The 24,836-nt window shown below is 51.8% G+C and overlaps 1 protein-coding gene and 1 pseudogene across 3 annotated transcripts; both read left to right on the plus strand.

The window, feature by feature from the left end:
* The first annotated feature begins 1,634 nt into the window (after positions 1 to 1,634).
* IVD (isovaleryl-CoA dehydrogenase) lies at positions 1,635 to 13,742 on the plus strand. Of its 3 annotated transcripts, none has more exons than XM_036297279.1 (12): positions 1,677 to 1,829; positions 2,822 to 2,911; positions 3,143 to 3,194; positions 5,890 to 6,059; positions 6,512 to 6,605; positions 6,782 to 6,918; positions 9,320 to 9,416; positions 10,571 to 10,667; positions 11,054 to 11,135; positions 11,638 to 11,742; positions 11,843 to 11,915; positions 12,598 to 13,742. In XM_036297279.1, the coding sequence occupies exons 1-12, from the start codon at positions 1,677 to 1,679 to the stop codon at positions 12,729 to 12,731; spliced, it is 1,284 nt and encodes a 427-aa protein (XP_036153172.1). In that variant the 3' UTR covers positions 12,732 to 13,742. The 3 variants fall into 3 exon arrangements, with proteins under 3 accessions (XP_036153185.1, XP_036153172.1, XP_036153181.1); XM_036297288.1 differs by having other exon boundaries at positions 10,574 to 10,667; positions 12,598 to 12,731; XM_036297292.1 differs by lacking the exons at positions 11,843 to 11,915; positions 12,598 to 13,742 and having other exon boundaries at positions 1,635 to 1,829; positions 11,507 to 11,639.
* A 9,220-nt stretch (positions 13,743 to 22,962) lies between these two features.
* LOC118664474 lies at positions 22,963 to 23,822 on the plus strand (annotated as a pseudogene).
* Positions 23,823 to 24,836: the final 1,014 nt, after the last annotated feature.

The raw sequence follows: 24,836 nt of genomic DNA on the forward strand, positions 1-24,836 counted from the left end.
GCCTCTAGTCTATATATAAAAGGTTAATATGCAAAGTGTCCCCTCGGGAGTTCAACTGGGAGACCAGGAGTTGGATTGCTCGCTATGACATGCCCTGACCATCAGGGGGTGGTGTGGAATGAAGGAAGGCCCCGGCTGGCAGCCAGAAGGAAGGCTCTGGCCAGCAGCCAGAAGGCCCCAATCGGCCCTGAGTGCCGGCCAGGCCTAGGGACCCTACCTGTGCACAAATTTCATGCACCAGGCATCTAGTTTAAAAATTAAAATGCAACCTATGCTCTGGCTGGATAGCTCTGTTGGTTAGAGTGTCACCCCAATATGCCAAGGTTGTGGGTTCGATACCCCATCAGGGCACATACAAGAATCAACCAATGAATGCATAAATGAGTGAAACAACAAACTGATGTTTCTCTCTCTCCCTTCCTCTCTCTCAAATTAATAAATTAAAAAGTGTTAAAAATGCAACCTACTTAAATATTAATTTTGTATCTTGCTACTTTACTGACTTCATTGATCAGTTATAGTAGGATATGCAGTGTTCTCTATATATTAGTATAGTATCATGTCTTCTGCAAATAATAAATTTTACTTCTTCCTTTCCAATTTGGATGCCTTTTATTTCTTTTCTTGTCTGGTTGCTGTGATTAGATTTTGAATGCTATGTTGAACATGGACAACTCTGTGTTGTTCCTGATCTTAACAAAAATGCTGTTAGCTGTGGGTTTGTCACATATGGCCTTTATTGTGTTGAGGTACATTCCCTCTACTTCCCCATCATAAATAAATGCTGGATTTTGTAAAATGTTTTTTCTGCATCTATTGATATGATCATATGACATTTATCACTCATTTTGTTTATTGTTTATGTGGTGTATCATGTTAATTGATTTGTGGATTTTGAACCAACCTTGCATCCCAGGAAATAGTGTATAATCTTTTAAGTGTATTGCTGAATTCGGATTGCTAGGTAGAGTAGCCTTGGTTGTAGATCCTTGCTTTAATCACTTTGAATATTTCATGCCAATCCCTTTTAGTCTGAAATGTTTTTGTTGAGAAATCAGCTGACATTTTTATGGGAGCCCCCTTGTCGGTAACTAACTGCTTTTCTCTTGCTGCTAGAGTCTATTCGTGTTTAACCTTTGCCATTTTGTTTTTTTAATATATATTTATTGATTTCAGAGAGGAAAGGAGCGGGAGGGAGAGCGAGAGCTATCGGCTGCCTCCTGCAAGCCCCCCAGTGGGGATCGAGCCCACAATCCAGGCATGTGCCCTTGACCGGAATCGAACCTGGGACCCTTCAGTCCTCAGGCCAACGCGCCATCTACTGAGCCAAACGAGCCAGGTCTCTCTTTGCTGTTTTAACACCCGGTTTTCAGTGGAGGAGAAGTACTATGTCCTCCACTCAGAAGAGGAAGACGCTGCTCTTGCTGTTCTACTTAAAGAAGACCCAGCCCGGCTGACGCCAGCGGTCCCGCGCCTGGCACTCAGCCCGCCTCCCGCGGGGTCACCGCCGATTAGCTCTGGCGCGGGCGGAGGGCAGCGGGGCCGCCGCGGGCAGCGGGAGTGATAGGCTGCTGCAGACCCATCCCCCTCGCCGATTGGTGGGGCAGCGCAGCCGGATTGGCGGAGCCCATAGGGCGGGCTCATCTCCGCTCGGCTCGGCTCGGTGCGCTGCGGAGATGGCGACTACGGCGTGGCTGCTGGGGCTGCGTGCGGGGAGCTGGAGGCTGCAGGCGCCGCTGTCGCCGCTGGCCCGCGTCGTTTCCCGGCGGGCCCACTCGCTGCTGGCGGTGGACGATGCGATCAACGGGCTGACTGAGGAGCAGAAGCAGGTAGGGAGCCTGACCCTCCTCCCGGCCCCTAGGCCTCCCGGCCTGGCCCCAGCTGCCCGCTTCGGGGTCGCCTTGGCGCTCGCCTGCCCACCTGCCACCCGTGCGCCCGGCTGCGGGAGGGAGATGCGGGGGCAAGCAGGACAGCCGCTGGAACGGAGCGTGTTCTGGTGGCGGTCTGGCAGGGGCCACCGGTGCGTGGCAAGGGGGCCTCGGCCCGCCTGAAGCCCGCTCACACTGAGGGAAGGCCAAGGTTAATCATTATCCCCGAGAAATCGCTTTCCAACACACACCCCGGGGGCTTTGAAAGGCGGTGGAATCTCACCCACAGAGGCAGAGCACAAAGTACTTGAAAGATGTCATTACAACTGGAGCTGAGGCAGAGCCCTTCCAGGAGGGAGGAGACTTCACTTGGCACGGTTCCCCTGGCAGGTGATTTTCCTGTGGCAACAGCGGGCATGTGCCAGTGTCCCGGAACTCCAAGCCCACTCGGGCTCACAGACAGCAGGCGGAGCTTTCAATCACGCCGGAACTAGAAAGCAGTTCTAGTTCTCAAACTTTCCTGCCAAGAGGAGTTTCTAATCTCGTTGAGTAATCCCTTTGAGAAAAAGGGCAGAAAAGAGCTGACAGGTGCTTACAACGGTGGCCGGGTGGGAGGGGAGGGGGACTGGAGAAGGCTGGAAGGGCAGGGTTGATAGGGTCAGTTCATGCAGGGCCTCGGCCTTCTAAGTACGAAGGAAAGCCATGGAATGATTTTATGTAGGGGAGTGACATTTAAAAAAGAATCATGAAGCTGTCTAGACTGAGGACCTCAAGAAAGAGGGGCGAAGATGATCTCTGAGGAAGCATAAACTAGGGGTCTCTTAGGTTTCCGTCTGATGCCGTTTGGGGAGGTGTCGTGGAGCTTGTTCCCCCGAATGTGTCCTCAGCAGTGGAGACGCCGTCTGCAGTGGCAATAATGTTAAAGAGGCATCTGTGCACCTCTCTCCCTCTAGCTTCGTCACACCCTCTCTAAGTTCCTGCAGGAGCACCTAGCCCCCCAGGCCCAGGAGATTGATCGAAGCAATGAATTCAAGAACTTTCGAGTGAGTCCTGAGGTCCACACTGGGGGTGCAGGGGGCCAGTCTGGGAGCTGGGGGGTGCTGGGAGTTACACTGCAGCCTGGAAGAACTCATACAGTCTTCTGGTAAATGAAACCTCCTTAAAAATGCAGCCCCTTTCTGTGAAGGGTTTAGGTCTCCTTGTTCCAGGTGCCCAGGCATCTGTGACTGGCTGCCTTCTCACCACCCACTGTGCTCTCTCCATTCTGTTGGCAGGAGTTTTGGAAGCAGCTGGGGAAACTGGGAGTCCTGGGCATCACAGCCCCTGGTGAGTATCGTTTCATTCCCTAAAGAGAACTTTTCTTGCATGCCCTTTAACACCAGAACTAAAAGAAGCAGGAAAGGAATGAAAAGACTGTGCTCAAAGAAAGAAAAAAAAAAGGATTGTGCTTAAAGAAACCCAGAACCTCTTCCCCCTTTGTCCTAGGAAAGCTTGCATTGACTGTCAGCCCTTCTATTTTCTTAGGCAGTGACGTTGAGATGACAAAGGGATTAGGCCAGTGTGATTCACTTGGGTCAGGATTACTTGGACTCTTTTTTTTTTCTTTTTTCTTTTTTTTTGGACTTAAAACAAAAGAAGTTTATTCTCTTATATAAGGTTCTGGAAGCTGGAAGTCTGAAACCAGTGGAGCTGTGCTCCCTGCAGACTGTAGGGGAGAGTTCGTTCCTTGCTGCTTCAGGCAACTGTCTGGGTGTTTCCAGGCTTTAGGTTACATCATTCCAATCTCTGCTCCCACCTTCCCATGGCCACTGCCTCTACTTGGACTCTTGAAGTCTGCATGCTGAATAAGCTCCCCCGGGTGATATTAGCAGCCTAGTCCCTTAGTCTAGTCCAGGGGTGGGCAAACTTTTTGACTCGAGGGCCACAATGGGTTCTTAAACTGGACCGGAGGGCCGGAACAAAAGCATGGATGGAGTGTTTGTGTGAACTAATATAAATTCAAAGTAAACATCATTACATAAAAGGATACAGTCTTTTTTTTTTTTTTTTAGTTTTATTCATTTCAAACCTGCCGGATCCGGCCTGCGGGCCATAGTTTGCCCACGGCTGGTCTAGTCCCTAAGCTCTTAACTCTTCTACCAATAACATCTAGGCACGCAGCTTGGTCCTGGGGCTCATTTGGAAACAGATGAAGTTGTGGAGGAATGCTGAGCCTCCACATGAGGTGGCCAGATGACGTGTTAAATACACTGTCCCTGGGCCTGCCCTGTGCCCCCTGTGGGTCTTACTACTTGTTTCCAGGGATAAGGGCAGGGAGCTGGTGGTCTCTGATTTGGATGTTGGCCTCTGAAGGAGAGTCCCAGTCTGGCTTGCAATGCCCAATAAATAGATGAGACTGTGGCCTCGCCAGCTAAAGCCTGGATGGCACAGCCTGCCTTGGCTTGTATTCCTTGGGCATTGGAATGGGGGTGGAAAACAATATACTTCTCCTTACATCTCCCCCTCAGCCCCTTGGAGACAGTTCTTGGTTTTGAGCTGAACATAGAAAGTTAGATCATGAGTAATGATAAAATGAAACAACTTAAAAATTAATTTAGACCACCTTCATGGGAAATAGGGGGAAGGCCACTGGAAACTCCTAAACAAGACTTTCTTCTTCCATGTCTTGGGGGTTTATGAACCCCATAAAGAATATGTCTCTGAACCAGATGGTATTTTAATGGAAGAAGAAGGTAGTTAGAAATCAGAAACTTGCCGAAACCGGTTTGGCTCAGTGGATAGAGCGTCGGCCTGCGGACTGAAGGGTCCCAGGTTCGATTCCGGTCGAGGGCATGTACCTGGGTTGCGGGCACATCCCCAGTAGGAGATGTGCAGGAGGCAGCTGACCAATGTTTCTCTCTCATCGATGTTTCTAACTCTCTATCTCTCTCCCTTCCTCTCTGTAAAGGAATCAATAAAATATATTTAAAAAAAAAAAAAAAAAGAAATCAGAAACTTGAAAGGAAGCCAGATATAAGTTCTGTTTTCTGCCTGATTGTTCCGGTGGCTTTTTCCAGTGTCACCACCTGAGGGCTTTCCTTCCGGAATTGCAGGGGGCGGGCCAGCCTTTCCGGAGAGCCTTGGATGAGCCTGACTTCTTGGTCAAGAGTGAACACATGCAGAGAATCTCACCAGGGTTTACCCAAATTGCAGGGCAGCGGTTGGTACCAGTGGACCCAGCCACTTTTATTATAATTGTTATTGATTTCAGAGAGGAAGGGAGAGGGGGAGAGAGAGAGAGAAACATCAGTGATGAGAGAGAATCATTGATCAGCTACCTCCTGCACACCCCGTACTGAGGATCGAGCCCGAAACTAGGCATGTGCCCTTGACTAGAATCAAACCCGGGACCCTTCAGTCCGCAGGCCAACGCTCTATCCACTGAGCCAGCCATTTTGATTTAGGCCCTCCTGCCAAGGAAAAGGCACATTTTTATGAAGAGTTCCGAAATTCCCTAACCAGCATCTCGACTGCGCTGCCCACCAGATTTTCTCTCAGGCTGTGGCTCGCCTGTTCCTGTTACTAATCTTGCTTTTTTTTCTTTTTTTAACTGTTTTCATTAAGATATAACTGACGCGTAACCTTATGTATGTTTAAGGTGTACAATTTGTTTATGTGATAGTCCTGTTTCTTTAGGTCCAAACCTCTGCTCTGCACACCTCACTTGCCTCAGGCTTTTTACACAAACATCTGTCTTGCACTTCAGGTTCTCCTGCCTTCATTAAGAGGTCTGTCTGGGATAAAGTGGGGGTTGCAATGGCTGTTTTCTGAACCACCTCAGCTGACAGAGGCAGCAAACAGAACAGGTTCTGTGTGTATGTAGACAGACTCCATGGCATGAACCTGTTGACTCTGTCAGCAAGAACTTGGAATAGGTGCTACAGGGATGTTTCTCTGCTGCCAATAACTGTTAGGATCCTGTCAGTGTCCTGGGTTAATCTGAGCTGCCTTTTCTGTTCCCCCGCACAACCTCTACTCCCAGCCCAGTATGGCGGCTCTGGCATGGGCTACCTGGAACATGTGCTGGTGATGGAGGAAATATCCCGAGCTTCTGGAGCCGTGGGACTCAGTTACGGTGCCCACTCCAATCTCTGCATCAATCAGATTGTGCGCAATGGCAATGAGGCCCAGAAGGAGAAGTACCTCCCCAAGGTGAGGCAATGGGAATGGAGAAACACACCCTGATCTCGGTGCAGCCACCCAACACGAGGCACCCTCCCTGTGGTCGAGGGCTGGTCAGATTTGCTTTCCGCCGCACGCTGCCCTGAACCAGATACAGCTAGGAAGGGGTCAGGTTTTTGCTTTCAAATACTTAAGTCAAAAACATTAAAACTACAGCCAGACCTTCCGAGTTCATCACTGGGCAGCATTTGCAGGGAGCGCTCTCAGAAGCTGAAGACTAGGACTTGCTTCTGTGCAAAGGGACTAGGAAAAGGAGAGAGATTTCCAGCCTTGTACATACTGCGCTTCTTTTGTAAGACTTTACCAATCGCCTGATCTTTGAGAGAAGTGTGAAGGGGCGTCATGCAAACAGGCAGGAAGTATCTCAGCTCCTGTAGGTACTTCTAAAGTCATAACCAGGCCCTTTGGGGTTTCCCTTGCAGCTGATCAGTGGGGAGTACGTCGGAGCCCTGGCCATGAGTGAGCCCAATGCTGGCTCTGACGTTGTCTCCATGAAGCTAAAAGCTGAAAAGAAAGGTGAGGCCTCTTTCGACTTGGGAGCTGAAAAGGCAGAGGGACAATCATTGGGGTGGCCTCTGCTAGATTTCCAGAACTATTTCCGGCCGGGCAGCTTCCTGCTTAGCAGTCTGTGGACTGACTGGCTGAGATGGGCCAACATGGCTGGTGTTAAGTAGCCAAATTCCTGTCCTTAGGAGATCACTACGTCCTGAATGGCAACAAGTTCTGGATCACCAATGGCCCTGATGCCGACGTCCTTGTTGTCTATGCCAAGACCGACCTGGCTGCTGTGCCCGCTTCTCGGGGCATCACCGCCTTCATCGTGGAGAAGGTGAATGGAGGGGGGTGCAGGTGGGAGGCCTTTGTCTCCGGACAGCGATGCCAGAGAGAGATCCCTTCCCCTGATGGCAAACACGAGCGATCCTGTGTGCCCTGCCAAGGCTCCCCGGGGTGGGGTGAAGAGCAGACTGAAAGGCAGGGGACATCAGGGAGGCTGCGCCAAGTCTGAGATTGGTGGAGCCGCCCACCGAGCCAGGCCACACACAGGGGCAGGATGATGAGGACTGAGGAGAACTGGATTTGACAATGAAGGTGTCATCAGGGGGCTGCTGAGAGCAGCTGTGGAAGACTGAAGTGGAAGTGTGAATGGGAATGCGAGTGGAGACGGGATGAAGACTGCGCCTTTCAGATCTTTTCTTTTTATATATATTTTTATTGATTTCAGAGAGGAAGGGAGAGGGAGCGATAGAAACATCAATGATGAGAGAGAATCATTGATTGGCTGCCTCCTGCATGCCCCCTACTGGGGATCAAGCCTGCAACCTGGGCATGTGCCCTTGACTGGAATCGAACCCAGGACCCTTTGGTCCACAGACGGACACTCTATCTACTGAGCCAAACCGGCTAGGGCCAGATCTTGAAAATAAAAGCAAGAGGGAGATGGGGCAGAAGGTAGAATGAAAAGTTGGGAGTTTGGCCCTAGCCAAACTGGTTAGAGCGCCACTTCCGGTCAAGGGCACATACCTCGATTGCAGGCTTGATCCAGGAGGCAACCAGTCAGTGTGTCTCTTTCATATCAATGTTTCTCTCTCTCTGTCTCTCCCCCTCCCTTCCATTCTCTCTAAAAAAAGTCAATGGAAAAAAATATCCTCTGGTGAGGATTAACAACAACAACAAAAGTTGGGAGTTTGAGTTTGTTTTTAAGAATGGGAGAGATGCCCGACCGGTTTGGCTCAGTGGATAGAGCTTCAGCCTGCGGGCTCAAGGGTCCCAGGTTCGATTCCAGTCAAGGGCATGTACCTTGGTTGCGGGCACATCCCCAGTAGGGGGTGTGCAGGAGGCAACTGAACAATGTTTCTCTCTCATCGATGTTTCTAACTCTTGATCCCTCTCCCTTCCTCTCTGTAAAAAATCAATAAAATATATTTTTTTAAAAAAAGAATGGGAGAGAGCCCTGACCGGTTTGGCTCAGTGGATAGAGCGTTGGCCTGCGGACTGAAGGGTCCCAGGTTCAATTCCGGTTGCAGGCACAGCCCCAGTAGGGGGTGTGCAGGAGACAGTTGATCAATGTTTCTAACTCTCTATCCCTCTTCCTTCCTTCCTTTTATTGATAAAAAATCAATAAAATATTTTTTAAAAAGAATGGGAGAGAACTGAGCAAATTTTTTGATAAAGAGAAAGAAATTCAGGAGAGGGAGAACTTGAGATGTGTCTGAGCAAGTGAGCAAAACACAATGGAGAGCTGAGGAAGAAGAGGTAAGGCTGGTACACGTGATGGGGGAGGAAGATGTGCCTGGTGGCCTTGAGGTGGAAAGCCGGGGCATCTGTGAGGGCTGGGGACCACAGGGATGAGGGACTTGGTAGTGTCTTAAGGGTGTGCAATACCCTCCCTAGGGAGAGGGGGAAAGTGGCTGGCTAGGATTGGAGGATGAGAATTGAGTAGCCCAAAGGGCTTGGCTAAGATAGGAAATCTCAAGGTTGTATAACGCCACTCAGCAGCCGGGACGTTAGGGAAGCAAAACGTGCGCTCAGAGCACTTGCCCATGCACAGTGCATCTGATTAGCCTAGGCCCATGGTTGGCAAACTGCGGCTCTCGAGCCACATGCGGCTCTCGAGCCACATGCGGCTCTTTGGCCCCTTGAGTGTGGCTCTTCCTAAGCCTTAGGAGCACCCTAATTAAGTTAATAACAATGTACCTACCTATATAGTTTAAGTTTAAAAAATTTGGCTCTCAAAAGAAATTTCAATCGTTGTACTGTTGATATTTGGCTCTGTTGACATGAGTTTGCCGACCACTGGTCCAGGCCAAAGCACACAGGTGGTTGAATTGATCCCAGCTGTGATTCAATTAGGTACAGATGGCAGAGGAACAAAGGGCCAAAGGAATTGCATGGGCCCCTGAGAATATCTTGGAAATTATTTCCCTAAGGAAAGGAAACAAAGCTAAGAAGGGTCAACCGGGCCCTAGGGATCAGGCGTTTGAGAAAGAAGTGCCCCCGTGAGAAGTGGGGAGAGCGCAAGCTAGCGGCAGAGAAGGCTAAGGTCTGGTGGGGTGTTAGGGCTGGAGCTTCCAGGAGTGGACCAGTGCAGGGTGGGCCCTGGGATCGGAATGCTGGTGTGCCGTGGGAGTACTGGGACTGGGTGGGAAGGTGGGCTTTTTGCAAGGGTCTTCCCTTTACTAGACCCTGTTGGGCCTGGTCTGTACTCAAGGCCACCTTTTGTTTCTGTGAAGAGCATGCCTGGCTTCAGCACCGCCAAGAAGTTGGACAAGCTGGGGATGAGGGGTTCTAACACCTGTGAGCTAATCTTTGAAGACTGCAAGGTTCCTGGTGAGTCTAAGAAAGGGTGAGCCCCTGTGCTGACCCCTTCATAAGCTGAGAAAGCCCATCTCTGGGTTAGAGAGGCTCCCATTGTTAGCTTACCAATGACTGTGGCTGACCCACGGGCCCGTACGTGTGGGACTCTGGGGCTGAGGGGCCGCTGTTTTCCCTGTGTGCCTGTTTCCTATGTGGATAGCACACTGTGTCTGGGTTGGATTCCAGTATCTGGAATAGAAAGATAAGATCCGCTCTGGCCCACTAACGTCCTTCAGACGTCCTTGTTTGCACGTTTCCCAGTACAGCCTGTGTGAGGTGTTCATTAACAATGCTAAAACACCATCCAAGTACACTGATGGAAGCCGGACTCAGTGAAGGGAAGGCATCAGTTTGGGCATTTTCTCCCCTGAAGTGTAACTGAAAATGTGACACGTTGTGGGAGATCCAGCACACCCTTCATGTGCTAATGAGACCAAAGACATAGATTTGATCACCGACTAGGTTTACTCTGCACCTCAGCCACAGACCACGCCTCCCCCTCATGATCCACCACCCAAGAAAAGTATGCTTTGGTTACAAAGAGCATCAAGGGAGTGGGGGATCCGTGCAGATCCTCCTTCGTAAGCAGGAAAGCACTCGGGGGTCACCCAAGGTCCCGGCTTCCGCGGTGGAGAGGGGCTCAGCAGTTTTTGACACCAGTGTGGACTGGCCCATCTCCTGAACGATGACTATTCCATGGACACTCTTGGAGGGGAGGGAACGGGCGATATTGGACCAGAGCAGGCTCAACCTGAGGGAAAGGGTAATTACGGACACAGGCGTGAAAATACTAGGAAGGGTTTGGGTGACTTCTAGACCAAATTGGCTTTTCTTCTTCCCATCCGAAGCAGTGGAGGAGGAAAAGACCTAAGAGTCGGGCCTTTGTGTCTGATCCTGTGGATCGTGTGTGTATGGGGGCGGGGATGTCTGTCTGGCAAGCTCTACTTCTGACAGGGAGTGGTAAACTCCATCCTTTTCTCTCATCCAGAATCTCCCTCGTTGAAGGTCAGGTGACATATTTTAGTGCCTGGTATGAGAGCCATGGTACCAAACCTAGTAGCTCTTATAAAGGGAGAAGTCTGTGGGTGATGGACAGCCCTCTTCCCTCTGACCAGCACTTTTCCCAGCAGCTGAGAACATCTTGGGCCATCTAAGTAAGGGCGTCTACGTGCTGATGAGTGGGCTGGACCTGGAGCGGCTGGTGCTGGCTGGTGGGCCCCTTGGGTGAGTGTGAGGCTCAGGGTGGGGGTGGGGGAGCTGGGCTCTTAGCTTCCCCGGCAAGCAGTGCCCTGGCAAACAGCAGCCACAGCCACAGTCTTCTCCTCCTGGCCGATGCACCTTATTTCCTGGAAATGAAAACAACCTCCAATTCCCATGTGTTATTTCTTCACACTGAAGGTAAAGAACATTCTTTGAAAGACAAAATGCCTGAGGAGCAATACCGCTTGGTCACCTGAGATGTGAAACAGGACACCCAGGCTTTTCTCCTCTCTAGAACTCCAGCTCTTTGTCTCACTGAGCTGTCCCCTCCCGCCCCCCAAGCCTTTTCACACTGGCATTTTGCCACCCCAGCTGGCAGCAGGGGGACAGTGTCTTTGTCCTCCCCACAGGATCATGCAGGCCGTCCTGGACCACACCATTCCCTACCTGCACGTGAGGGAAGCCTTTGGCCAGAAGATTGGCCACTTCCAGGTGAGTGGAATGCTTTGCCGACATGTCCTCTTTCATTGGGTTCAAGTTTTCCTTCACAAATGAGAACGCGGAGCATGTGCTGTGGGCATCTGTCCCCCTCCCCAGCAGAGTGAGTTTGAATGCTTGGGGGGCAGGCTTCGTCAGCGTGCCACCTGGCTTGGGAGGTGGTCGGGAAGTTCACACGTCTCCTCGCTTCTCGTTTGAGATGAATGAACTAGGCATTGTGAGGGTGAGGCGTGGGGTACGGGGGGTGGCGTTTCTAGTCACCCTTTCTGGTGTGAAAGACGCTGCAGGATGTGAATGAGGGTGGTGGTGGGTGGAGGGCCACTTCAGGGAGCAGCAGCAGCCCTCTACCCTCTCTGTCACCCTAGGCAAGTCCTGTCCGCTTCCTGTGCCCTGATGTTGCCATTCTGGCTGTCAAGTTGCTGCTGCCGAGCTGCTTTTGGTAACTAGGGAGAGTATCTAAGAGGAAAGTTGACGTGTGACCTCCCTTTGTGCCCAGCTGATGCAGGGGAAGATGGCCGACATGTACACCCGCCTCATGGCATGTCGGCAGTACGTCTACAACGTTGCCAAGGCCTGCGACGAGGGCCACTGCACCGCCAAGGTAAGGGCGGGCCTGCCCAGAAGGAGGCGGCGGGCGGGTTGCTGGGACTCGCTCTCTGTGTGGCCTGGCGGGGCCTGCTGACCGGGGCCTCCTCCCACAGGACTGCGCGGGTGTGATTCTTTACTCCGCTGAGTGTGCCACACAGGTGGCCCTGGATGGCATCCAGTGTTTCGGTGAGTGGCCCCCCTCCCCACTCCCCTTCCCAGGGCTTGCCTGTGGCTGCCTCCAGAAAGAGGTGTCCTCCTCACCCCTCACTCTGAGCTTCAGCTAGCTGCAGCCGAGCCGGTGCTATTCGGCTGCTTCTGCCCCAGTTATTACGAGAACATGGAAAAGCAAATGAGGAAACTGCTGGAGGCAGCAGGCCCCGCTCACGCCTAGTCCTGCGGACACCGGGAAGTGGAGAGAGATGCCTCAGAGGGGGGTGGACAGCCTGGTTTCAAAGCTGCACAGTGGTTAAGAGCACAGATTCGAGCCAGATGGCCTAGGTTTGAGTCTTGGTTTTACCACGGACCAGCTTTGTGACTTGTGCAAATTACTTCACTTCTCTGAACCTGGCACCCCGTAAATGCTATGCAGTATCGCCTGATCCCCCTTCTCCATGTCCACCAGCGGTCCTCTTGCCCGCCTGCTGTCCTCTGCCCTCTGGGTGGCCTCCCGGCCCCTTGTCCACTGTCCTCCCAAGTAAGGTATTCCCCACACCCGCCCTCTCACCGGCTTTTGCTGGTTCTCCTAAATCAGTCTCTCCTCCTCTGGCCTGTTTCTGTATCCTTGGCCTTCTGTTTGCTTCTCTTGCTTTGCCCACTTCCCATCACTTTTCCTACTGTCCTTTCTTCTCTGCCCACACCCTGGCTACAGGCGGCAACGGCTACATCAATGACTTTCCCATGGGCCGCTTTCTGCGAGATGCCAAGCTGTATGAGATCGGGGCCGGGACCAGTGAGGTGAGGCGGCTGGTCATCGGCAGAGCCTTCAACACGGACTTCCACTAACGCCAAGACCTGCACCCTCTTCCCAGCACCTCGAGGCCTTTCTTTGGAAGTAGAGTTGTGGCAGCTCTCGTCCCCTGCCTGAGGCAGTTCCTGGGGCTTGGCTGCCCTTGCACTCGCCTGCTGGCCTCTGCAACGAGGTTGCGTCCTCTACAATGGCAGCCAAGCACTGGCCGCGGAGCCAGGCCAGCCAGCCTAGGAAGTGTTCAGTGGCTTAAAATGGGCTCGACAGGAAGCACAGTGGCTTTTCTGGGCTACGGGGATGGGCTTTGGTGACGGGCCTTGCTCTCTAAATTCCAAGCCTGACGCACCCACCTCCCACGGTGGTCACATGGGGGCAGGCAGGCAGTCACCTCCTTTTGGGGGGTGAGCCTTGGCAGGGAGCCCTCTGCTCATTTACTTGAACCTGGTGGCTTTTCCAGGGGGAAAACCCCCAAAACCTAGCCTTTCTTTCTGCTGATTTCCAGAGGCATCAGCCCCTCGCAGCTTGTGAGCAGGCACCCACTCTTCACAGCCCTGCATCCTTCCAGGGGCTTCACTCTTTAGGGCTGAAATCCCCCACTCAGGGGTGGAGCTCTGGGAACAGGCATCTCAGAACATGTGCCATGTAGACCAGCGGTCACCAACCGGTGGTCCGCGAGGTCCGAAAGGTTGGTGACCGCTGGTTTAAGGAAACCTTTGGAGCAGCGGTCGCCAACCGGTGGTCCGCAGACCACTGGTGGTCTGTGAGGTCCGAAAGGTTGGCGACCGCTGATCTAGACTCTGCGGTGGGGTAGAGGTCAGCATGCTTGTAAAGGATCAGCACCTCTGAGCCCTTCAGCACTGCTGGGCCACCACCACCATCGTCCTGGCCATGTGACAGCCCGCAGCTGACCGGGCAGCAGGCCTGCGTTGGCTGGCTCCACTCCAGCGAGGGCTGCCTGTGTACATTTCTCTGGACACCCTACGGCTAATTCTGTTACAACTGCACAGCGGCTGCTGCCATTTTATATTAAACGTTACGAAGCAGACCCATCTGCTTCTACTCTGGTGTTTTTGGGGAGAAGCTATTGGCTTGCCTCCTGTCTGGCTCCAGCCCCGTGGAGAGTGACTGGTCTGGATCCTGCCCTCTAGTCTGCTCATTGAAAGGGGGACACCGGCGTGAAATCAGCCCTTAGAAGAGAAGAAGTCTCAGCCTCTCTTTTCCAGATCCCCAGAGATTTTATAAAGGCAGTTGGAAGCCAGAGTAGCAAGAGCCGTGGAGCTAGAAGGAAGCTCATAAATTTTTGGAAACCATCCCCATGGTTTGTTTGTTTATTTGTTTGTTTGTTAGTCCTCACCCAAGGATACTTTTTTCATTAATTTTTTTAGAGAAAGTGGAGGGGAGAGAGGTGAGGGAGAGTGAAACATTGATGAAAAAGAGACACATCTATTGGTTGCCTCCTGCATGCACCTGTCCAGGGCCAAGGGGTGAGCCCTTGAGCAGACCGGAACCCAGGACCCTTCAGTTCGAGGGCCAACCCTCTAACCCAGCCGTGGGCAAACTACGGCCCGCGGGCCGGATCCGGCCCGTTCAGCTGTTCTATCCGGCCTGCAGAGCCGAAAGAGCGGAGGGTTCTCTTGCTCTCCCCTCCGCTCCTTCACCAGCAGCAGTGTTAACATGTATTAGTTCACACAAACACTCCATCCATGCTTTTGTTCCGGCCCTCCGGTCCAGTTTAAGAACCCATTGTGGCCCTCGAGTCAAAAAGTTTGCCCACCTCTGCTCTAACCACTGAGCAAAACTGGCTAGGGCCATCCCCATGTTTTTTAAAAGAGTAAGACAGTTTGATTTTTCCCAAGGTCAGAACTGGAAATCCAGAATCCAGAGCAACAGAAATGGGCATTCTGAAAATGCCATCATGGGCCCCCACTGCACAGCTGCCTGGATGGAGCACAGAGGGGAACAGGTTAGGCTGTTCCATTCCATCCAGGTTCCCTAGAAGAGAGCAGTGGTTTTCTGGGTTCTCAGTCCAGTGATGCCCCTTTTGACTTTTGGTCCTGGCCTGTAGCCAAGTGCTGTTCCATACCTACCCCAGCCCGTTCCAGCCTCAGGGAGATATCCTGGGCTCGTGGCACTGCCCCCTCACTTCCCCCCTCGGCCTCTAGTTGTGTTGATGAATGTGGCTAAAATGGTGGTCTCACTGGGTTTAGTGTGTAGCTGGAACAACCAGCCTGGAGACATTCACAGTGTGACAGAATGGGATGTTTCGTCCAGTCAAGATGGGTTACAAACCTTGCCACCAACTTGGGAAGAAAGCGATCGTTCTCATAACACCAAAAAACTGTGTAGCTTGAGTGAGTCATGAATGGAAGAGCAGGGGCCCTTCCACTTTGGTTCTTGTGGGAGTCCTTGCTTGTTTACATGCACTGTGGAACTCTGCGGCCTCGGGGCGGCCAGCCCTCCTCCTTCCTGGGGCTGCCTCTAATTCCACTCCAATTGTAAGCCAGTCACATTATCAGCCCAAGCTCCCCTGTTGACTACCATCCCTGCTTTCCCACTGCTTGCCCTGTGGGATGGTAGAAGCTAAGGGAATGGTTCTCCAAGTGTGGTCTGGGCACACCTGTTGTGAGAGCTTGGCAATCTGTAAAACAATAAAATGCAGATTCCTGGATGGGCTCCAGACCTAATCACATCTCCAGGGGTAATTCTGAGAGGCACAGGCCACCTTTCAGAACAACTGGTCTATCTGGGGCTGTAGCTACAGGACGCTTCCCAGAGGCCTGAGTCCTAATTCTAAACCCATATAACCTAGTAATGGCAATACCTTACCTATGCAGCCCTCTCAACTCTCGTTTTGACATATTAATTCCTTGATCTTCCTGACAATCCGGTTGTGAAGACAAGGTTGCACACGGGGGTGGGGGTGGGGGTCGGTGGAGGTGGAGGTGGAAGAGAGTATAAGGGAAAAATAAATCAATTAAAGGTTGCACAAGAGCCCCATTCCAAGAGACGGGTAAGGTGAGTGGCCCAGGGGCACGCGAACAAATCGGAGTTGAGCCAGCCCCGCCCGGACGCTGGGTGGACCCAGAGCTGGTGTCAACACAGCGTGGAGGGGGCGCTCAGTTCACATCCTGCCCCGCGGAGCCCGGACTCATGACCCAGGTGGCTGTTCGTCGTGACCCCCCAGTTTAAGGTAGGTTTAGGGCCCTCGTCTGCCCCTCTCCCCGGAGGGACCGCGCGCCCAGAAACGCGGCTCTGGCTCTCGGGTTCGGCGCGGCTCCGCGGGCCGTGCGTGGGGCTCGCCTGACCCCTGCCGGCCGGCCGCGGGGTCGCAGGCGCGCAGAACCCTGCGCTCAGCCTTTGGTCGGTGCTGTGCACGGCTCGGCTCAGTGAGAACAGGGGAGAAAAGGCTGCTGTCTTTGTGTCTTTTCCTACAAGAAAGTCCACTGTTAGCAATTAAAAGAAAGGACTTAAACTCAGAACAAAGGCCAGTGGTGCTTTTTATAATTTTGTATGTTTTATGAGTTTTTAAATATGATCGTTTAAAAGGCTTATTTTAGCCATAACCCGTTTGGCTCAGTGGATAGAGCGTCAGCCTGCGGACTGAAAGGTCCCAGGTTGGATTCCGGTCAAGGGCATGTACCTTGGTTGCGGACACATGCCCAGTAGGGGTTGTGCAGGAGGCAGCTGATGGATGTTTCTCTCTCATCGATGTTTCTAACTATCCCTCTCCCTTCCTCTCTGTAAAAAATCAATAAAATATATGTTTTAAAAAAAGGCTTATTTTAAAACCCTTTAAATTAAAAATAAAATCCTTGTCTCCAATGCCTCATCCCTCACCCCCCCCCCACCAAAAAACAAACAAAACAAAAAAAAAAACGCTCACCACTTTTGAATCTTTAAGAGATTTATTTTGGTAATTCACTTAATGCCTGTAAGTGATATGCATATTGATTTAATTGCAGACACTTCTAAGGATGGTTCTTTAAAGAGCATACATTTGGCTTATAAGAAGCTCATTACATGCCCATATTTTCCTCACTTTCTCAGACCAGTCCTGTCCACAAGCCAGAATTTGGGAGCCCTGGGACCAGATGGTGCAGCGTCCCATCCACATGCCTGGCTGTCCTCTGACTCTGCCCATACTTAATGCTCCCCAGTTCCCAGAGCCACACTTGTTCCAGGTGGGAGCCCGCCTCTCCCTGTGTGCTCTGCCTGGTCACTCCAGCAGAGAGCTGTTTGCGAAGCTGGCCTTTCTCACCATCCACCCTCTCAGCTAGCCTGTCTAAATATTTCTTGGATCCACAATAGTCTGACAACTTGCCTTCCTTCTTCCAATCCATGCCTCTCAACCCTTCCTCTATACTAAGGGTCCTCAAACTTTTTAAACAGGGGGCCAGTTCACTGTCCCTCAGACCGTTGGAGGGCCGGACTATAGTTTTAAAAAAAACTTTGAACAAATTCCTATGCACACAGCGGCGGCAAAAACATCCGGCGGGCCGGATAAATGTTTTCAGCGGGCCACATGTGGCCCGCGGGCCGTAGTTTGAGGACCCCTGCTCTATACTGAGCCAGAGTGAACTACCAAGCTCCCCCTAAACACTTCAGGGGCTCCCAGCACCTGTAAGATTCAAGATCTGGCAAGGCAAATAGGACCCTGATCTGGCCCAGTCTCCGCCTCCTGTGGCTCCTCTCCCCATGCCCGTGAGGACTTGGGTTCAGCTGCAGATAGTACCTAAGGTGCTGCTTCTTACTCCTGTGCCTGTGTCCCAGCTGATTCCTCTGCAGAGGATGTCCTAGCCCTGCCGCTTGCCCTTGCCTCCCCACCCAGAATGCTCAGTTCAGGAGCTGGCCCCTCAGGAAGACCTCCCTTCTCTGGCCTTTTCCCACTGCTCGTCCCCATCCTGCCCATCCTGAGTGGAACCCCTTCCTGCGTCTCCCTGGCCATATCTACGCCTGTGGGCTTGCCCCGCTGTTATATTTATCTCGTTTATGTGTCTGTTTCCCCTGGATCAGCCTAAGAACTTAAGGGCCAGGATTGTGATTTAACTGCCTTTATCACGCTCACCATCCCGCATGGCTCCTGGCACATAATAGATGCTCAACAAATGTTTATTGAAAGAGTAGCTGAGTTGTCATGTGTCACTTAGCTCACAGTTTCTGGTATCATGGTTATTTGTGTATGTGATCACCTCTGAGAATATTGTAAAATCTTTGAGGCCAAAGACCATTTCTCACTTACCCGAATCCTCCCAACAGCATCCAAGGCTTACAGAAAGCCCTCAGCTATGTTCATGCTGAATGAGTGAAACAACAGGTGGGCGAGAGCCTTGGCCTAATCCCCAAAGTTGGCAGGAACGGCACAGCCAGCCGGCCTTGCCTGGCCCTGCGTTCCCATCACCCTGGAGTGGCCAGGACCCAGCTGCAGAGGGGAGGCCCTCACCCCCCAAATTCCTCTCGCCCACTCAGTAACAGGAAGGAACTGCGATGAAGGACGCTGGCCCCTCTTCTGCCAGCTGAGGACAAGAATGGGGGGGGGGGTGTTGAATGTGTGGTATATACACAAAAGTATGTACCATGCATATGCAATGCAAAGAACAGTAATAAATTCCTATGTACCCAGCACCAGGTCAGTGAGGAGAATATTCCAATTACCTTAGAAGCTCATGTTCCCCTCCCTGACACATTCCCCCAAAGGAAACAGCATCCTGAATTTAGTGGAAGTCCTCTCCTCACTTTTCTTTATGTGTATACCCCTAAACAATATTGCTTAGATTGCCTGTTTTTAAATTTTCTCCATTGGACTCAGACTTAATATAGTCTTCCATGTCTTGTTTCATGGGGTCATCATTGTACAGGTTTTAAAGATTTCTTCATACTAATGAGTAGAGCTGTAATTTGGTCAAATTTTTTTTCTTGTATAGTATTCCGTTCTGTGAAAATGCTGCAATTTAATATCCATCCTAGTGTTCATGGACATGTGGGTTGCTACCAGCTTGGGGCTACTCGAAAACATTAGATGTCTTCTGGTTTGTGTGTGCAAGAATGGAAGTTCTGTGTGATAGGGTGTACACCTGATCAAATTTACTAGGTAATTCCAAACTGTTTTTCAAAGTAGTTGTGCACCTATATTTTTTAGGATAATGCCACCAGAGGTGACCCAGGGCAGAGTGGCATGCCAGCCACAGGGCCAGCTGCATGTTCAGGAAGGATGTTCAGGAAGGGAGAAAAGTCAGATGCAAGAGTGTGCATCGGGCTTCCCTGCTCGGGCCCATCAACCTCATGGTCACCAAACCTTTACAGACAAGCTGAGACCGATGCCCTGGGCCAGGGGCTGGGGGACAGCACTGAGCTAGCGCAGAGCCGCCTAAGAGAGAGACAGTTGTGTTCCCACTTATGCTGCCAGGCAGCCTGACACAGCTTTGCCCTGGAATACATGGGAGAGTAAGGGCAGGAGTTTCTTGAAGGAGGAAAAATATGTCAGGCTCAGGATATCCCAGCACAGGCACTATCTTCCTCCTCCTCAGAGGAGACCGGATCAGGGGAGGAAGGACAGAGGGCTGCCCCTGCCATCACTAGAGGGAAGGAAGGAAGAAAGAAAGAGAAGATTGGGGCTCTCTGAACCACAGAGATGGACCCCTCTCCATTCAAACACACCTGTTTCCTTGTGCCCATCCAAAGGCAGACATGGCGCACACCGAGAGACAGACTGTTAGATATGTTGCAGGAGCAAAGGCCAGAAGCATGAGCTTGCAGCTGCCCGCAGGAGATAAGCCTAGCTCAGGGGCCGGCCTGGCCTGCCCTGAGGGTCCCCCTGGCACATCCGCCAGGGCTCCCAAGAGGCAGCCTCTGCAAAGCCTAGTGTCTTCAGGACAACCTGGGGTCCCACCCCAAATGCTTGCTCTATTTATGGAAATGGGGTAGCAAAGTCACTTAGTCCCTACTCCACTCCCCACCAGCCACCCCCCACCCCCACCCCTTTGATCTGATGCTGCCAGGATGGACAGGGTTGACTCTGCAGTAGGTCCCTTTACTTGGTGAAGTAAAATTGTTTAGTTAAATTTATTATAAGATGAATTAAGATTTAAAATAAGGGGAGGAGGACTCTGAAATGAGAAAAAGGCTAGTCAGATGAGACCCTGTGTCCTCTCATAACTGGCCTGCAGCCTGCCCTGTCCTTCCTTTCTTTTCCAGACTCCCACTGTTGGCCCAGAGTGGAAGGTGGGGTCTGTTGACCCGGAGTGGAAGGGTGGGGCTGGGGCCATTGCGAGGTTGCTAATAAAGGCTGGAGGTATGTGAATTTGATATGACTGTTGCTGCCTGAGAAAACAGGGATCTGCTCCCCAATGCAGAGACTGCTTCCAGTGGCTGAGCTGGCCACGCTTCGGGCTAACGCATCACCACCTAGCTATTCAGACCCAGCAAGCACCAGCCCCTCTCACTGTGCTCTCCCTGCTCCTGCCCCCCAGGTGGCCATGGGCAGAGTACACACTTGGGCCCCTGCAAGGCTGAGAAGAGGGGGGAGGGACGCAGGTTGGTCTTGGAGATCTCCATCTCCTTGGGGTACCTCCCTCCCTGGGAGGCTACCAGGCTCCAGAGTGAAGGAAGGTGAAGTTCTCACTGGAAAGTAAGTGGGCCCCCCTTAGTCTTCTGTGGGGGGATACCCAGATGCTTGGAACCCTGCCACACACCCCTCTATGCCCCCCACCCCCGCCCGTTCGCTGACTCTTAGGGGCCAATCAGAAAGCTTCATGCTGCAGTTTTTCTGCTCTCCCCACCTGGTCACCCACATCTGCAAGGGGCAGCCTCGTGTCCAGGACTCCTGAGCCCTGGAGAGAGGCCCTGGGGGTGCGGGCCTCGGAGTGCGGAGCCTGTTGTCGACGGGCGCAAAATAACCTATAACTGCGGCTGTTAGTGCTCCCCAAAGAAGAGGCAAAGCAACTTGGGTTGATTCCTGGCCAGGGCACATACTAGGTTTGGGATTCAAACCACCGCTCCCCCCGCCCCCTCCCCCACTGGTGCAGGAGGCAACCAATGGATGTTTCTCTTTCAAATCAATAAAGAAAAACAAAAAGGGTCAAAGCTGGCTTCTCAGTCTTAGCTGAGGGCAGATCCCTCACTAAAGGATGCCCTTCCCTATCCCATATTCTGCATTCCTAAAACTTCCACGTTCCCCTCTGCTTCAAGTGGACATTCCTGTGGGCTCAGCCCTCTTGTGATGCCCCACAGGATCCTCGATACGCCCCTTCTCTCCACCCAACCCCTCACCCCAGCGTGCCCCTCCCACCAGGACAGCCACCGAAATTCATTTCCCTCCTGCCTCCTGGAAACTTCATCTCTCTGCACCTCCTGTGAGGGTTTCAGTCCCCAGTCAGTGGGTGGACCTGCTTGTCCAGCTTCCTGCCCCCAGTCAGCACATCCCTGGCTCAGCCCATTGAGTAACCCATCCTTGCACCCACCAATCCCTGATTCAGAGCAAAACAGGCATTTACTGAGTGACTGCTTTGCACCAGGGGGTGCTGGGGATTCAAAGACCAGTAACAGTCATGGGGCCAAAGGTGATTACAGTTTAGTTGAGGAAATAGACATAAAACAGATCAGTTCAATCACTCCAATCAATTCTAATGTTATTTATTCTTTAAGGCCTAGCATGAGCACCGCTCACCCAAACATTACCTGTCTGTGGTTTGCTGCTGTATCCCCAGCATTAAGTCTGGCTTAATGGAGGTGCTTGAATAAGAAATATTTGCATGATGAATGCCTGCCCTAGGGGGTTGCAGGAGGGGACCACCTCTATCCTGTCTCTCTCAACCAAGCTTATCTAAATGAAATCAGATTTAACTGAAACATCAGGGGCAGACTTGTAGGGGCATAGAGGGTGGGGAGGCGGGAGGGGGGGCGGGGCGGGTGCCAAAGTGGGCAGGAGAAATCCCAAGGCTTTGCCTCGAACTAAATTCTCCAATCTTTACAGTAGCAGCTAAAAGATTGGGGTTCCGGGGCCACAGACTCTAACTTCTTGGAGAAGCCATCTGGTCCGCCAGAGCCAGAACTGTAAATTTTATGTCTCCAGATTTCAAAGGCTCTGCCCTGTCAAACCCATAACTTGGAATCCAGTCACTGCATTCATCAAGTCAGTAAATTTTATAGTAAAAATGTACACAAATCACAAACCCCACTAACACTGGAGACTCAGAGACCAAGGTAACGTCACAGTGACTCCAGAAAACAGGCAAACTGGTCTGGAAGGAGTGAGTCTAAGGGCAGCAGGCAGGGCCTGGCACACAGTGTGGCTCGAGGAAGTAGTTTTCCAGCGCTGTGATCACGTGGCAAAGCAGTCGGACTGCAGAGCCAAGGAGGCACAGGCAAGGCTTCATTTCTCTGCCAGTCATTTATGTATTCATCGTTTGGTCATTGTTACTGAGAGCCTACCACGCGCATTACCCTGCCAGGCTGTGGGGAAACAGTGGGACCCGATGCAGACGTCCCCACCCTAGCCTAGTCCGGAAGACAGCCCTCACTGGAACCACTCCCTTGACAAGCTGGGCTTGGGAGGGAGGGAGGGAAGGAGGGAGGGAGGGAACGTCGCAGGTTCAGGAGTGAGATTGGGGGGCGGGGCATGTAGGGGTCAGCAGCCTCCCGGCTGAGGCAGCCTCAGGGGTCTGTCTGCTTCAGATTTGGATAGCAGGAGCTACAGCCGGGTTTAAGCGGGAGGAGGATACGATGCGATCTGTTTTGGAAGGATCCCGGTGGCAGGTGCGTGGGAAAGTCTGGGGGGCGAGGGGTGGGGGGATGGGAAGGGCCGAAGGGCTGCGGGAGGCCAGGGCTGCGGTTGCTGGGGTGGGGAGGAGGTTCGGCTCCAGGCGTGGAGGTAAATGACAGTCAGGCTGTAGCGATGGATTAGATATGGGTGGCGGCTGGGAGGGAGAGGGAGGTGCCAAGGATGACTCCTGCAGGTTCCTGGCTTTTGAAACTGGGTGGGAGGTGGTGCTTTTACCCCCAAATGGAAGCCCTGGGAGAGCACTGGGTTTGTTGGTGGTTGGAAGGCAGTTGAAGTGTATCTGATGTTCCTGAAGGACCACCTTGCTAAATTTCAGTGTCAAAATGAGTGCAGAGGGCAGGGAAGGGTACTTTTGATGAGACTTTGCACAAGGACTATTTCTTTTTACAAATAAATATGACAATACACGCGCAACATTTTACCTCCAATCTGATAGTGGCTTACAGCACCTTTATGAGTAAAATCCAAGTGATTTGCTAAACGATGGCTGGAAAACATAAGAACAGAGAGCTGTCTGGGGAAACTCACTTTGGAACAAATGATGGAGGAACAATTCAAAGTGACAAGGCTGAGACCCACCACTTCTTAGCTGTGTGACTTTGGGCAAGTTATTGAAACTGTCTACGCCTCAGGTTCCTCATCAGTAAAGTGGGAATAATAACACTACCTATTTCATAAGGCTGGTTGAGGATTAAGAGAGTGTATACTCTTTCCAGCTGGCAAGCCATGGGCATCTCTCAGGGTAACTGGCGCAAGCGTGCAAGACCTGGGGGTGGCGGGGTAGCAAGAGAAAAGCTTACCACAAGAAGCCAAAACATGAGCGGGGAAGCCCTGCTGCCTACACTAAGATTGCCCCCCCCCCCCGCCCCCACCCACCACATACACTGTCTGAGTGCGGAGCCTTGAGGCTGGGTGTCGGCAGCTTCTCCTGGGGCTTGGAGGGCTGTACGTGCACAATAAAGCTTATCGATGTCATCTACAATGCATCCCACTACAAAGCGGACCACACCGAGACCCTAGGAAAGACCTGCATTGTGCCCATTGACGGCACACTCTACCCACAGGGGTCCGCGTGCCACTAGGCAGTGGTCTGGGCCACAGGAAAGGGGTCAAGCTGACTCCTGAAGAGGGACACGTTTTAAACAAAAAAACGATCAAAGAACATTCAAAAGAAATATGATAAAAGGAAAAATAATGCCCAAATCAGCAGTCTTCTAGAGGAGCCAGTCCAGCAGGGCAAGCTTCTTGCGTTGATCACTTCAAGACCAGGCCACTGCGGCTCAACAGATGGCTTTGTGCTGGAGGGCAAGGAGCTGCAGTTCTGAGGAAAATCAAGGCCTGGAACGGCAAATAATCCTTCTTCCCTCCTATCTTAGCTCATTACTAAAGGTGTTTATTCTAAAGAGAGAGAGAGAGAGAGAGAGAGAAAAGAATTTAACACAATACCTAGCCCATGGACTCTCTCTAGGGATATTACCTATCACTACAAACTATACTCCAACAGAGAGAAACAAATGAAAAAGGAAACTGCTGACTTATACATATGCTTTGCAATAATAAAGAAGACTTGCCCATATAACTAGCACGACTTTTACAAATCCCCTTAAAATACTTTTTTAACACAGAATTATTCACAAATCAGAGGGGAAAATTGTTAGACCTGGTGCCTGAGTCTAGATGTCACCTACCCAGCTATTTTTTGCCTGGCCCAGTCATTCTTGGGTTATATATGCTTCGCTGGGATCTTTAGTTTCAGAGGCTCAGCAAGGTGGAATGGAAGCTTTCCAAGGTCAGAAGCAATGTTATCTGCATCATCTTCCAGGACCCCTTGGTACCTGAACAGTGCTGAGTGTGAGTGGGGCTGTGGTTGGTTAGCAGGGGACTGTAGTTTGGAGACCACTCCAGGGTGCATTTGTGCTGGGAGAGGCTGGTCCTGGCTCTCGCGGGTACATTGTGGTTAAGGGAAAGTGGCAAAAGAGCCATTTGCTGTTGGTTTAGAAAAACTAGAGAGGCTGGTGGCTGTGGCTGAAAGCATGTAGAAGATGGAGCCACCTCACCTTGGGGAATGTGATTAGGGATGCCATGGAAAGTCTTTCCAAATGTAAAGGAAGATGATGGCTAAGGTCACAGAGACAGCCCTGGTGTTGGGAGGGCGGATTGGGAAAGCCATGGGGAGGGAGGCTGGCCCCTCCTCCAGACCCAGCAAAGGGAGGCACAGCCTGACTAAGGCCAGAGTGGGACACGCTGCAGCTGGATGGACAGAATACAGCCATGGATGCCACATAGTAGGGACTCCATACGGGAGACAGAGGTGCAAACAGGGGTTGCAGGACTGGCTGCCAGAAACAGGGCAGTCTATAGACATGGC

This window comes from Myotis myotis, unplaced genomic scaffold (genome assembly GCF_014108235.1).
Source record: "Myotis myotis isolate mMyoMyo1 unplaced genomic scaffold, mMyoMyo1.p scaffold_m19_p_1, whole genome shotgun sequence".
NCBI classification, from domain to species: Eukaryota; Metazoa; Chordata; class Mammalia; order Chiroptera; family Vespertilionidae; genus Myotis; species Myotis myotis.

Coding starts and splice junctions, on each gene's coding strand:
- IVD (XM_036297279.1), top strand. CDS start 1,677: ATGGCGACTACGGCGTGGCTGCTGGGGCTGCGTGCGGGGAGCTGGAGG. Junction 10,668..11,053: donor CTGGCTGGTGGGCCCCTTGG/GTGAGTGTGAGG, acceptor TCCTCCCCACAG/GATCATGCAGGCCGTCCTGG. Junction 11,743..11,842: donor AGGGCCACTGCACCGCCAAG/GTAAGGGCGGGC, acceptor CTCCTCCCACAG/GACTGCGCGGGTGTGATTCT.